This window comes from Lytechinus variegatus, chromosome 1 (assembly GCF_018143015.1).
Source record: "Lytechinus variegatus isolate NC3 chromosome 1, Lvar_3.0, whole genome shotgun sequence".
NCBI classification, from domain to species: domain Eukaryota; kingdom Metazoa; phylum Echinodermata; class Echinoidea; order Temnopleuroida; family Toxopneustidae; genus Lytechinus; species Lytechinus variegatus.
This window is the reverse complement of record NC_054740.1, coordinates 52,106,794-52,121,382: the sequence shown is the minus strand read 5'-3', so window position 1 is coordinate 52,121,382 and position 14,589 is coordinate 52,106,794. Positions and strand designations below refer to the sequence as shown.

Sequence of the window (14,589 nt, the reverse complement as noted above, 5' to 3'; positions counted from 1 at the left end):
CGGTTTCGTTTTTTTGTGGGACGCAAAAATCTATGATTTTATTTTATTTTATTTCTACGGCATTTACTATACCTTTTATGATTATTTTATTCCATATGCCGAAGCAGACTATTTATATATATATATATATATATATATATATATATATATATATGTATATATATATATATATATATATATATATATATATATATATATATATATAAATATTTATATATAAATATATATATATATATAAATATAAGATTGTACATATATATATATACATATATATATATATATATTTATATATATCTATTTGTGGCCTTCGGTCGGCATTAAAAACACACAATATACTAAAAACAAAGTAACAGGACATTATGAGATACAGAAAAAAGGAATATATTTATATATATATATATATATATATATACACACCCCCAAATTCCACATGGAATGGCTGTATTGAATAAAATCATCCTTTATCAGTTGGAGTAGTTCTTTTACATGATAAATGATATACCCGTTATCTAACGACGTGATTTTTTTTTTCATAATTACTAATTCTTCCATGCCTTAGTCATTACCACGGTTGTATACCATTGAGGGCGCTTTTCAAAACACTAGGGTGTGGGGGGATGAAAGGAAAATCTATATATATTTATGATCAAGAATTGTGACTCTATCCTTTTATACACAATCATACTGGTATCAAACACTCGTGAGATTCCTCAACAGGAAAAAGAAAAGGCTATGGAATCGCCAAATTCGATGCAGTTAAAAAGTAATAAAAATGATATAAACATGATAAACGCACTCCGCACACACTCTTTACATAAGTCCCATATCTACCACCAATTACTCTTGGAGTACAGTCCTCTACAGTCGTTGATTAGACCTATTGTCCCGGTTCGGTTTAACCGAAGGAAGACTTGGTACTCGCTTGGCATGTTGTGCACATTCTCAGTGTGGTTCATATCTATCACTTCATAGTAATGGTGCTGGATGGTCCGGTTGTTCGGATCCCGTGGTAACGGATAGAACCCGAACATGTATATCTTGTGACAAAACTGGGTAGCGGCCGAGTAGAGCGCCAGACCGGATGACGGAAATTCGATTTTGAATGCTCTGAGAGTGAGAGGTAGAGGGTTTAGGGAAAAAAGAAAAATAGAAAAATCAGAATTTTAGAAGTCAACTGATCACTTTTTACTATGACGTTAGAGTTTTAAAAATTTACCTGAAAAGGTTAAACAGTAAGGCCCCAACTCCATAGAAGAGAGACCTTTTAAAAACCAAAAGTTGGCAAGGTCTTACAGCAGTCTTCAAGATCACTGAAATTGTCATCTCTGTGGAATGCCTCAGTAAGACCACTCAAACAACTCCGAAATAATGTCTTAGGCCCCCATTCCACAGAACGGAGACCATTGAAAGACTTAAAATTTGTGAGGTCTTACAACGGTCTTCAAGATGAAAGTGAAATTTTTCATCTGTGTGGAATGGCTCAGAAAGACCCCTCAAAGAACTCTGAAAGACTGATGGATATTAGTCTTAGACTATAGTCCTATAGAGATCTTTCAATGGTCTTACGGAGATCTTTTATGCAACAAGTTATCTTACAGAAATCTTTCCATGGACATTGCCTGGTCTTTCAATGATCTTTGAATGATCTTTCAATGATCTCTCAGGAGTCTTACAGTGATCTCCGCAAAAATCTTAAGAGAATTCCGAAAGATCCTTGAAAGACTATTAAGACCTTTGAAAGTTCATCGACCGCTGAAAGACTGCTGAAAGACCACTGAAAGACCATATTACTATAAGACTGTTGTAAGACTGTTTTGAACCGTTTCAAAAAGTTTTGGAGCCCATGAAGATCACGAAGACCACTGAAAGATTGGTCAGGAATACCATTGTAGGTTCATTGAGAGACCTCTGAAAGATCAACCAGAATTCATGGTCTTTCAAAGGTCTTTCAGTTGTCTTGTTCTCTGTGGAATGGGGGTTTTACTGGGCTTAGACTAAGTCCTATAAAATCTTTCAGTGGTCTTTCAGAGATCTTTTATGCAAGAAGTGATCTTTCATAATTGTTTCTATGGACTTTTCTTGGTCTTTCATTGACCTTTGAATGATCTCTAATGGGTCTCCGCAAACATCTTGAGATCATGGAAAGACTAGTAAGAACTTTGAAAGTTCATGAAGAGACCGCTATACTGCTGGAAGACCACCAAAAAGACCATTTTCCCAAAAGACCGTCTGAACCGTTTCAAGAAGGTTTAAAGATCATGGAGACCACAAAGACCACTGAAAGATCATTATTAAGAAAGGCCTTAGAGATCTTTGAAAGTTCATTTACAGACCTTGAAAGGTCAAGCAAGTTTCATTGTCTTACAGCGATATTTTACTATAAGATGTCTTGCTCTCTGTGAAATGGGGGTTTAAGGCAGGGGCGGATCCTATCCAGCTTACGCCAATAAGTGGGGGGGGGGGGTATTTTCATCAGCATTTTCCGATTCGATCGTTAAAATCTTATTTTTGTAATTGGTTTTTGAGTTGGTAGTCATAAACACTAAGTAATTCTTGGGGATAATTCCCATGAACAGGTATCCCAAATGGCCTAAATAAACATTTTGAGCGCGATTTTTTTTTATATTTCATTATTTAGATATGACAAGTGGAATGCCTCTGGCCGTCTCACCTGCATCACGCGATTCAAAATAACAGCAGTGCTGACTTTGAAAACTACTATAACACTTACTATATACACTTACAGAGATAGGATGGTAATTCAACAAATACCCTCAATGTGGCCAAAATTCATTGACCTCACATGACCTTTGACCTTGGTCATGTGACCTGAAACTTGCACAGGATATTCAGTGATACTTGACTACTCTTATGTCCAAGTTTCAAAAGTCAGATCAATAAACTTGCAAAGTTATGATGGTAATTCAACAGATACCCCCATTATGGCCAAAGTTCATTGATCTTTGACCTTGGTCATGTGACCTAAAATGCGCACAGGATGTTCAGTGATACTTGATTACTCTTATGTCCAAGTTTTATGAACTAGAACAACATACTTTCAAAGTTATGATGGTAATTCAACAAAAAAAACAATTCAGCCAAAGTTCATTGACCCTAAATGACCTTTGACCTTGATCATGTGACGTGATACTTGCACAGGATGTTCAGTGATACTTGATTACTATTATGTCAAAGTTTCATGAATCAGATCCAAAAACTTTTAAAGTTTTGATTGTAATTCAACAGATACCCCCCAAATCGGCCAAAGTTCATTGACCCTAAATGACCTTTGACCTTGGTCATGTGACATGAAACTCACGCAGGATGTTTGATGATACATGATTGACCTTATGTCCAAGTGTAATGAACTAGGTTCATACATATTCTAAGTTATGATGACATTTCAAAAACTTAACCTCAGGTTAAGATTTTGATGTTGATTCCCCCAACATGGTCTAAGTTCATTGACCCTAAATGACCTTTGACCTAAGTCATGTGATATGAAACTCTAATAGGATGTTCAGTAATACTTGATTAACCTTATGGCCAAGTTTCATGAACTAAGTCCATATACTTTTTTAAGTTATGATGTCATTTCAAAAACTTAACCTTAGGTTAAGATTTGATGTTGACGCCACCGCCGTCGGAAAAGCGGCGCCCATTGTCTCACTCTGCTATGCAGGTGAGACAAAAATGAAACATTTTGAGCAAGAAACCAGAAATGAGCAAAATGCATATCTTACCAAACAATTTGAGCGCGAAACGCAAACTGATATTTTCTTATACTGTTAAACTGATCCGATAGGAACCCAACCCAACCCAAGACTGAAAATAAGCAGTGAATAATGAAGAAGGATACTAAACTTACCACGTCTCCCCAAAATAAAAAAATAATAGAAAAATGCAATCACGATCGAGGCGCTCGCTGAAAATTTGAACATTTTGAGCAAGATTTAAAGCAGATATGAACCAGTAACCGTAATAGCAGCACCACTGTAAGTCCCTAACTACTCGAATCTGGCCAGGTTCCTAACCCATAATGCAACGTTTAACCAGTGTAGTCTTGTACTCTCAAACCCGAATTGATATTATTATTATTTTTAGAGTTTAAAAACCGGAACTATTTCTGCAACCGATCTTGAGAACCTACTTTGTTGCAGGTCCCATGAGGCTTCTCGGGCTGTAAGCAAAATGGATGTCAATGTTGTATTTCGGTTTGAGTACACCGAGCAACCTCCTGAACGCGGCAATGTTTCCAATCTTTTTGAAGTACCATAAAGTCGTACCGTTGGCTCGCTTTAATCTATCCAACAAGTCATCGCAATCGAGAGCCTCTCTGGGAGTCCCGTACTTCTCTTCCCGCTTCTGTAGACAAACTTGGTCCGTGGTATTGCACTTCGCTTCAGGTGGGTAATAGGTGTCCGTACAAGTTAACAGCCGCTCAAGCTGGTCCCAGTTAAAGGTATCCAAGTCTACTTTGGAACCGACGTCACGTTTGAATTCACCTCCGCAAGGAGCTAGGTTCATACGGATGACGAATTTGAACCTGTCGATCACGTCACCGCATCTACTGTCCAATAGGATACCCGAGTTGCCGACCAGGGCGCATTGATATTGTTTTGAAATGGTATGTGTTTGGTTGCGAGCTTTCAGTTCCTTTTCTGTGTGTGAAACACTTATTTTCCTCCATGATATATCTGATCGGAAAACTTGTACGGCTTCCCATCGCTTCATGTAAGCAGAAACATTCCGCCTGGCAAAGTGAAAAATAGAGACAAATATTCTGACGATTCATAGAAAAAATATATATTTCCTGTAAAGAAATCATTTCAAAAATTTATATTATAGTTTAGAGAGATTATCACTTTTAATTCCTCCCTAATATAATTTTCTGATATTTTCTCTTTTTGACGGTAGAACACATTATCAAACAGTGTGTCGTCTTTTTTAAAAGAAAATCTATTTTCTTTTTTAAATTATTCATTCTTTATTTAAATTATTCATCAAAAGGACTTTGAAATGTCCATTTCTATTGTCACAATGGAGAATATTACTGTTACTTTTACATGTTTCGGGCAGGATTATTATTTTCTATTTTGTTTCATTCAATGATGGTTTGGAGCTGAATCCCTGATTTAAGAGAAAAAAAATCGAGGTAGATGCAATTTAATCAACATACTAGTACGTAGAATACCACTGGTAGTATCGCATGTATTACATGACTGTATTAAAGCATCTGTCATGTCTGTACTGACTTTGAAAACAATAATTTTTCACAAAGGAAGGAAAACATATTCATTTGATAATAAAATATGTTAATTCTTAATCAATTTAACAGATCTCAAATGACCTGTGACCTTGACACAGGAAACTGAAGAGCCTCTAATTTGCGATACATCGAAGTCATTATTATGATCATACCCAAGTTTAATAGAATACATGTTTATAATATCAACATTATCTTGAAAATTCGAATACTTAACTTTTGGTTACTTTTCTAAGTGGATATCAGATTATCAAGCACCTAATGACCGTTGACCTTCGACTAGTGCCTGAAAACTTCACTCATATTAACAGATACTTGATAACCATTAAATGTAAATTTTAAATGTAAATTTTGTTTGCAATAGAGATTTTGTGTTTTCAATATTGAGATGAATTCAAAACGCAACATTGTCAAAGTTCATCGACTCTAAAAGACACTTGACCTTGCTCATCTAAATGATCAGTTACTGTGATACTTGATAACCCTTATGTTCAAGTGTCATGTTCTTGTGCTCTCAACGATGACATTTAAAAAAATCATCTTTGGTAAATATTGCAATGTTGATGTCGTATATTGGCCCAAAATGACATTTGACCTTAATCATGTGACCTTAAACTCATGCAAAATGACCGATGTGACTTGATTACCCTTATGTAAATAGCCCCACATTTACTTTCAAAGTTGTGATAAAATCTTTTAAAAAAATGGAACGCCTCCGGCAGACTCGCCTTCATTACGCGATTTGATATAGCAGTAATGACTTTAAAACAGCTATTGAATAATAATTCACAACATTCATAATAAAATACTATATCCATAGACCAAAAATGACCTTTGACCATGATCATGTGACCTTAGACTGTGCAAAACAATCATTCATAATCGATTGCCCAGGGCATACCCTTATATCTATGTTTCATGAACTAGATCCATAAACTTCCTAAGTTCTGATGCCAATTCAACAAATAGTAAATACCCCCAGCACGGCCAAAGTTCATTGACCTTAAATGACCTTTGATCTTGGTCATCTGACCTAAAACGCGCACAAGATATTACATAATTGCTCTTATATCCAAATTTCATGAAATGGGTCCATAAATTTTCGAAGTTATGATGACAATTCCACAAAACCCCAACATTGCCAAAGTTCGTTGACCATATTGAATATATTAAACAGAGATATTACCAGCGGATTGTTAATATCTGATATATCGGATCATTTGCCGGTTTTTTCATTTTGCGATAATGATATTCCAAAAGAAAAAATACTCAAATCGACAATGTATAGAAATGAATCTCAAAATAACATTGAATCGTTTAAAAGGGATCTTGCAATTGAAGAATGGTTGGATGTATTTCATGAGTCTAATCCAAACATTGCTTACACAAATTTTAACAATAAATTGCAGACATTTTACGAGAAAAATTTTCCCTTGACATCACAGGTCAAAAGAAACAAGGCAAAAATGCCATGGATTTCTAAAGGAATTTTAAGATCCATACGTACCCGAAATAAACTTTACAAGGCATTTTTAAAGAACCCTTCTATTCAAAGCAAAAATAAATACAAAACTTATAGAAATAGACTAACCAATACAATTCGAGCTTCTCGCAAATTATATTATTCCGAGAAGCTTTACAAAGTCAAATCAAACATGAAAGCAACATGGGAGATTATAAATGATTTGATTGGCAAGAAACCCAAAACATTACCCAAAGATAATTTCACAGCTCATAATCTTGCAATAAATTCAGAAGATGTAGCTGATACCTTTAATTCTTTTTTTGTTAACTTAGGACCCTCCTTGGCAAACAAACTTGACAGAACTGATGAAAATTTTGGAAAATTTCTTCCCACACCCATTAACTCTTCTTTATTCTTTAACCCAACAAATGTTCAGGAATTAATTGAAATAACAAAAAATCTAAAATCAAGCAAATCACAGGGGATTGACAGAATTAGTACTTCCCTTCTTAAGCAGATCATACACTATATTGCCTCTCCTTTGTGTCATATTTTCAATCTCTCAATTAGCACTGGAATATGTCCTGATTCCCTAAAAATTGCAAAGATAAATCCTGTTTTTAAAAAAGACAATCCGCATGAAATAACAAATTACAGGCCTATTTCTATTCTTCCCAGCATTTCCAAAATATTAGAGAAGATTATTTACAATAGACTTTATAAGTTTCTAGATACTTTTCATTTTCTAAATTCTAACCAATATGGATTCAGGAAAGGACATTCGACTGATCAGGCGTTAATACAAATATATGATAAAATTACAAATGCAATGGCAAATAAAGAACATATAATAGGCGTATTCATGGACTTAAGCAAAGCCTTTGACACTCTTGACCACCAGATATTACTTACAAAACTTGAAAATTATGGAATTCGCGGAATTACACTATCTTGGTTTAAGAGTTATTTGTCCAATAGAAAACAATATGTAATTCACAATAATATTTCTTCTGATTTTCAGTTTATACAATGCGGAGTTCCACAAGGATCAATCCTAGGCCCCTTGCTCTTTTTAATATATATTAATGATTTGACTTCTGTAACACCTTTATTATCATATGTATTATTTGCAGATGACACCAACATTTTTTGTTCACATAATAGCTTAGAAACTTTAGTAAATATAATTAACCGTGAGTTACCAAAACTATCTTTGTGGTTTAAGTGTAATAAGCTTTCACTCAATATAGACAAAACAAACTTTATATATTTCAAGCATACAAACTTACATGGTAACGAATTTCCTTATAATATAAACATAGACAATATTCCTCTCAAAAGGAAAAGAGAAACAAAGTTTTTAGGTGTCACAATAGATGAAAATTTAAATTGGAATGAACATGTACGTTGTATAACTACTAGTATTTCTAGAAACGTTGGTATACTTTACAAAATGAAGAATATAATTCCACATACAACTCTTGTCATACTATACAATTCATTAATATTGCCTTATATATCGTATTGCAACATAGTTTGGGCAACATGTGCAAAAACTAAAATTAATACAATATACTTATTACAGAAAAAAGCAATTCGAATCTGTACTGATTCTCAATATTTATCACACACAAATCCATTATTCCATAAACTAAAGACTCTAACAGTATTTGACATAAATACTCTTCAAAGCTTACTACTTATGTTTAAGTACGTAAATAACATGCTCCCACCGTCATTCCACAATTTTTATACTCTGAATACATCTATTCATTCATACCCTACCCGTAACTCTTCAAATTTCCATTTAATTAACCCCAAATTGCTTATTGCGCAGAGATCCATAAGACACCATGGTCCAGATTTGTGGAACTCTCTACCAGAGCCTGTCAAACAATGTTCGTCTCTTCACTCATTTAAGGCAAACGTTAAATCTATGTTATTATCAGAATACTTGAAGTAAAATTTCTGTGTCGTATCCTTTTTATCGTGAATTTATTCCTCCTTCGTTTTATTCATTACCAATATCTTCATCTTGACCATCATCATCTCCATGGCCTTCATCATCATCATCAACATCATCATCATATCACCACCATCACCCTCAGCTATTTGAAAGAATATGCCCATTCTGCTTTATCAATGTTATAAATGTATTAATTTCAATTAGTATAAGTTTGGGATTGTCATTTTTTTTCAAGCAATCTGCTTATGATGACAATCCTTCTCCTGCAAATTGTTAACATCATATAGTCAATCATTTTTGTCTGGAATTATCTTTTTAGTAATCTTTATTTACAATTTATGCCAAAAATGCTAACATATTATGTTTATTATGTTATGAAAAATGTATTATACAAATGTTATGGATGCAGAAGAAAACAATAAATCAAATCAAATCAAATCAAATCATAAGTGACCTTTGACCTTGGTCATGTGATCTGAAACTCGAGCAGGGTGTTCAGTAATACTTGATAACCCTTATCAGGCGCGTATCCAGGATTTTGGCGCCCCTGTGAACGAAGTTTCGTAATATAGTTCCGTCCCCCACCAGACAATATAGGTGCTAAGCTTAAATGCATGTTAAATCATCTTACTGCATAATCACGTAAAAAAAACAATCGAAGATCACTTTTTTTTAACGTGTTCATGAAAAAAAAATATCCATGAATAAATCGTAATGCCACTTTTTGAAAAGAATAAATGCGATCAGAAAACAGAATTTTAACACTTTGGGGTTTCAATTTAGTTTAACTCATCATATTGGTAAGCCCTACTAAAATTATGTATGCGGGAGCTGTAATTTCTTTAAAAGGGGCGGATCCACTTTTCGCCCAGATGGAGGGTGGATATTTTCATTTATAGGGCGATCGGACATTCTAAGCACTTTTTGCAACCGTGAACATCATGGGTATACGTATATCTCAACAATATCGATGCGAGTGCGAAACGCGAGCTGAGAAGTTTTGATATTCTGGAAAATGATTTAGAAAATTCATAAGAATAGGATGTGTATCTATCTCAATATTTTATGCGAGCGCAAAGCGTGAGCTGACAAGGTTTTGAATTTCCGAGCCAAAACTGGACATTCTAAGCACCTTTTTAAACCTTGAACAGGATGGGTATCTGTTTCAACAATCGTGAGTTAAAAGCGCGAGTTGAAAAAAATTATTCTGACCTAAAATTTTGACATTCTAAGCTTTTTTGGTAATAATGAACACGATGGTCATCTAACTTAACAATTGATGCGAGCGCGAAGTGCGAGCTGAAAATTTTTAATTTTCTGCCTTAAAATTTGGACATCCTAAGGACTTTCTGTAATCATAAACAGAGTGGGTATCTAACTAATCGATGCAAGCATGAAGTGCGAACTGAAAATTTTGGATATTCCGACTCAAACTTTGTCCTTTTAGCACATTTTGGGACTATGAGCTAGATGAGTTTCTATCTAAACAACTATTGATGCGAGTAAGAAGCGCGAGCTGAAAATTATTTATATTCTGATTTAAAATTTGGACATTCGAGTAAGCATTTTTGGTAACTATGAACAGGATGAATATCTAACAAAACAGTTTATGCGAGCGCGAAGCGCAAGCTGAAAATGTTTGATCAATCGACCCAAATTTGGAAATTCCAAGCACTTTATCTAACCATGAAAATGATCGTCACCCTTCTTAACAATTGATGCGAGCGAGATGAAAATTATTGATATTCTTACCTAAAATTTTGATTTCTAAGAACTTTTGGTAATCATGATCAGGATGGGCATATAACTTTAAGAATTTGATACGAGCAAACATTAGTTTGACGACCCCCCCCCCATGTGAAACATGAATTTGGCTCTCCTGGTCAAACATCAAATTAGAGCCCCAAACGTCGAACATACATTAGGCGCCCCCCCCTTGGTTGAACATCAAATAGGTGCCCCCTATGTCCAACATCAATTAGGTGCCATTAGGTAAAAAATAAATTCGCCCCCTCCTACGTTGATCAATTCGGCGCCCCCAATATCGAACTTCAATTCGGCGCCCCTTAATTCGAAGATCGATTCGGCGCCCCTTTGTCAAATTTCAATTCGGCGCCCCGCTAAAACGAACATCAATACGACGCCCCGAGATCGGAAATCAATTCGGAGCCCCCTCCCCTAGGTTGAATATCAGTACGGAGCCCCTATGTCGAACATCAATTTGGTGCCCCTAGGTCGAAAATCAATTCGACTCTCCCTATATATGTAGAATATCAATATGGCGCCCCTAGGTCAAAAAATCAGCGCCCCTTCCCTCTTCTTTTTTTGTTGTCCTTCTCTCTATCTTTCCCCGGTATTTTTTTTTCTTTCCTCCTTTTTTCTTTCCCTCTCTTTTCTTCCTCTTTTTGGCGCCCCTATTTTTGCCTCCCCGGGGGCCCCCAAAACCCCCGCCACCGAATACGCGCATGCTCATGTCCAAAATTAATGAACAAGGTCCACATACTTTCATAAGATATGATGACATTGGTTAAGATTGGTTAAGATTTCAATGTTGACGGGCGCGGCGCCTATATTTAACTATGCTATGCAGGCGAGAAAAAAAACAACAACTAGCCTTGAATAAGATATCAATGTTGGTGCGTCACTGTCGAAAAATCAAGCGAGAAAAAAAACCCAGCAATGATAGACCACATGTAATCGTAACCGAATATTCACTTTCAATGTTCCTCGTTAGTTTATATTTTGTTCAATTAATTTCATTTTTACAAATTTACGAATTTTGATTTATTTCATTAAGAAGCATTAAAATGGAGAGGAAGAATGTGGCATAGGCCTGGATGTAGAAATATAAATGTAGAAATATATAACTTACTGAATTTCCCGCATGGAACTTCTGTTGAATCTTCGACCGTCTTCAAAACCGTAAGTTACAGCTGGGCGGAGATTTACTTTTTTTGTAAAAGAATGAAAGACAAAATGAAAGAAAATTAATGTATCATTTCTTTTTTCACAACAAAGAAAAACGCATCCCATTCAGCACACAATTCAATTCAATTCAATTCAATTCAATCTTTATTTCGCAAAATAGGATAAAAATACAAAGAAACATCAAATAATGTGATTAGATAATATAATACATTGCGTGGCTTTCCATGAAGGTTATCAGAAACCTGTAAGGCTGGATCGCCAAAACATAGTAAAAAGACAACAATATTAATGAAAAAGAAAAACCAGAATATCATATCATTGTAGTGAATACAATGTAGGAAAAGGGACAGAGAAAAACAACAAAAAATACAAAAAGACACGAATCAAAGGGGGGGGGGGGGGTAGATAGGGTACAAGTAGTGCATTGCCATATCAACTGCGAAAATTAATAATCATTCACTAGAAATTTTTTGTACTGTTTTCTAAAGGAAGATATAAATTGTGAATTAGATATTATTTGGGGAATCTCATTCCATTGTTTGGGACCTACATAACTTAATGATTTAGCTTCGTGACACAAGGAAGGGGCGGTGCCAATCCCCCTTGACAAAAAATGAATGGTGTTGATACTCTAATTTGATGAGAGCTATCTTCTTTTTTTAAAAGTATTTTAATGTGCCCTCTTTTTCAAGAGAGGACGCAAAAAACTCTTTTCATGTATTTGTATGTCAAGGAATTATGGGGGGTGTTTCACAAAGATTTAAGCATGACTTAGGTCGCACTTAAATGTCGACGCGTACATGATATGCAACGCACAATCTTATTGATCAATACGCAGTAGTGCGCGTCCTCTTGGCATGATCTGACCAATGCTGCCATGCCTTTTATACTGCGCGCAACTAGACATTTAAGTGCGATTCTAAGTCATACTTAAATCTTTGTGAAACACCCCCCTGTTTGGTAATGCCTAAATGCGACTAACATTTAGTATATCATGAAATCCTGGATCCTCCCTACCAGTTTAAGCGTTATACTATTCAAAATTCATTGTACTTTAGTCCATAATTCTAGGACATCTCTCGGAGGACAATCCCCGAGGACAGCTCCCACCTGACAACTCCCCCGAGGGACAGCTCCTCTGGAGGAAAACTCTTTAAATAACCAATTCCAACAATCTCTTTTGAGTATTATAAGATCAAATTCAATTTTTATAACTGGACGGAGATTTACTTTTTTGTAAAAGAATGAAAGACAAAATGAAAGCAATGTATCATTTCTTTTTACACACACACACACACGCACACACATTCCATTCTCAGCACACACGGAAGGGGCGGTGCCAATAGAAATATTCAATAAAATCCTTGGATCAAACTCATCCCATCCGCAGGACATCTCCTCGGAGGACGGGTTCTCCCAAGAACATGCAAGTCCAACGGAGGATAGATCCCCTGGAGGACAACTTCCCTCGCGGATAACCGTCTCCCAGAGTGCAACTCCCCTAACTCTAAACGCTTTTAAGGACAAGATTGCTGATCAATGTTAATTTTATGCTAAACTTTTGGGGGTTTTTTTTCATAAAACTGGATTTTTTTTCATCTACCGCCCCCGAGTTGCCATTGTAATTTATATGTCTCGAATATCAATACATGGAATTGCTAAAAATACACGGATTCAAACTAGATTTTGGTTCTCACGAACATTCCCAAGTATATAGGCCTACGCTTTTTATTGTGAGTGCTTCGCCTCCTTGGTACACAACAAAGTCGCTTCATATTTCCGTAGTGTAGGCCTATGTATTTAGCACAACAAGGGGCCTACACAGAATAAGATGCACCGATGCGACGAATACAAGTTAATTAATTCTTTATAAACCAATTAAGGTAGCATGCTTGGTCGTACGCAGCGGATTTCCCCGAGAAATTTTGAAAACTTAAGAAATCCTTCAAATTCAATTTATCAAAATCGCCCTGATCGCTCCCTCAATTGAGTTTCTAAAAAAATATATAAAACGCGCATCCTGCAAGCCCCCTCCCGCACAAAAGGAGCGAAAATTCTGCTTAAAGCTATATAATTTCATGAACGATTATTTATTGAATGGATTGCCACTTCGGCATGCCACCACTTCCCTCGTAATAAAGGATTTGAATAATACATATCTGCATGCATGGGCGGAAACTTGGGCGGAAATCTCTCCCCAAAGGTAGGGGGACCGTGGCGGATCCAGGACTTTCCAAAAGAGGGGCGCATTCCCCCGTCCCGGTGGTAGGCGGGGGACGCGTCCCCCCTGTAATTTCCGCCCATGCATTATTACATCTGCATGGTTTACGATAAAACTGTCTCCTTTAATAGAATATACCGTAAACCTTGAAGTTTATCTCGCAAACCTACCTCTGAAATTTGGTATCAAGATGTTCTCCTCATTTTTAAAGCTGATAATCGTTAACAAGAACATTCCAAGAACGCCAAGCATACAATTCTGAGGTAGTCTCTGAAGAGAAAGCGACTGAATCAAAATCTCAAACACCATTATGAATCATTGCCATTTAATAAAATTGCGGTCCTTTTCAGATATTGCCCAGATTCATTATGAGATGGAAGATAAGCTGATCGAGAATCGATGTCATACAAGGGGTTTGTGATTTGTCCAGGCATTTGCGACATCTCGGCTCCATTGTTATCGTGCAAATATCACGTCGGGCGAGGCATAGAGATGTACATGTAATGCATCTCTGTACGTGCGGAGCTAGCTAGAGGTCAATTTCATGGTCATGCATAATTATGGTTCATGTTTGGTCGAGCCACGCGCACGCTGATGTACGATCATGGACCTACAGTACTATGTACATGCATGTATTAAATTTTGTGCGTGGGATGTTCGGTTGGGACATTTTGACGTTTCTTGTATCGGTCAAATGAGGGCGCTTATCACACTCTCTCCTTTTCACTGGGAGTTAAATTTCA

General features: G+C 36.0%; 1 protein-coding gene across 1 annotated transcript; it reads right to left on the bottom strand.

The window, feature by feature from the left end:
- Positions 1 to 365: 365 nt before the first annotated feature.
- Positions 366 to 14,370, bottom strand: LOC121416274 (CMP-N-acetylneuraminate-poly-alpha-2,8-sialyltransferase-like). Its single transcript, XM_041609808.1, has 4 exons — positions 14,017 to 14,370; positions 11,570 to 11,645; positions 4,151 to 4,753; positions 366 to 1,107 (listed from the first exon to the last, which is right to left on the bottom strand). Exons 1-4 carry the CDS (start codon positions 14,153 to 14,155, stop codon positions 828 to 830), a joined length of 1,098 nt encoding a protein of 365 aa, XP_041465742.1. The 5' UTR covers positions 14,156 to 14,370; the 3' UTR covers positions 366 to 827.
- Positions 14,371 to 14,589: the final 219 nt, after the last annotated feature.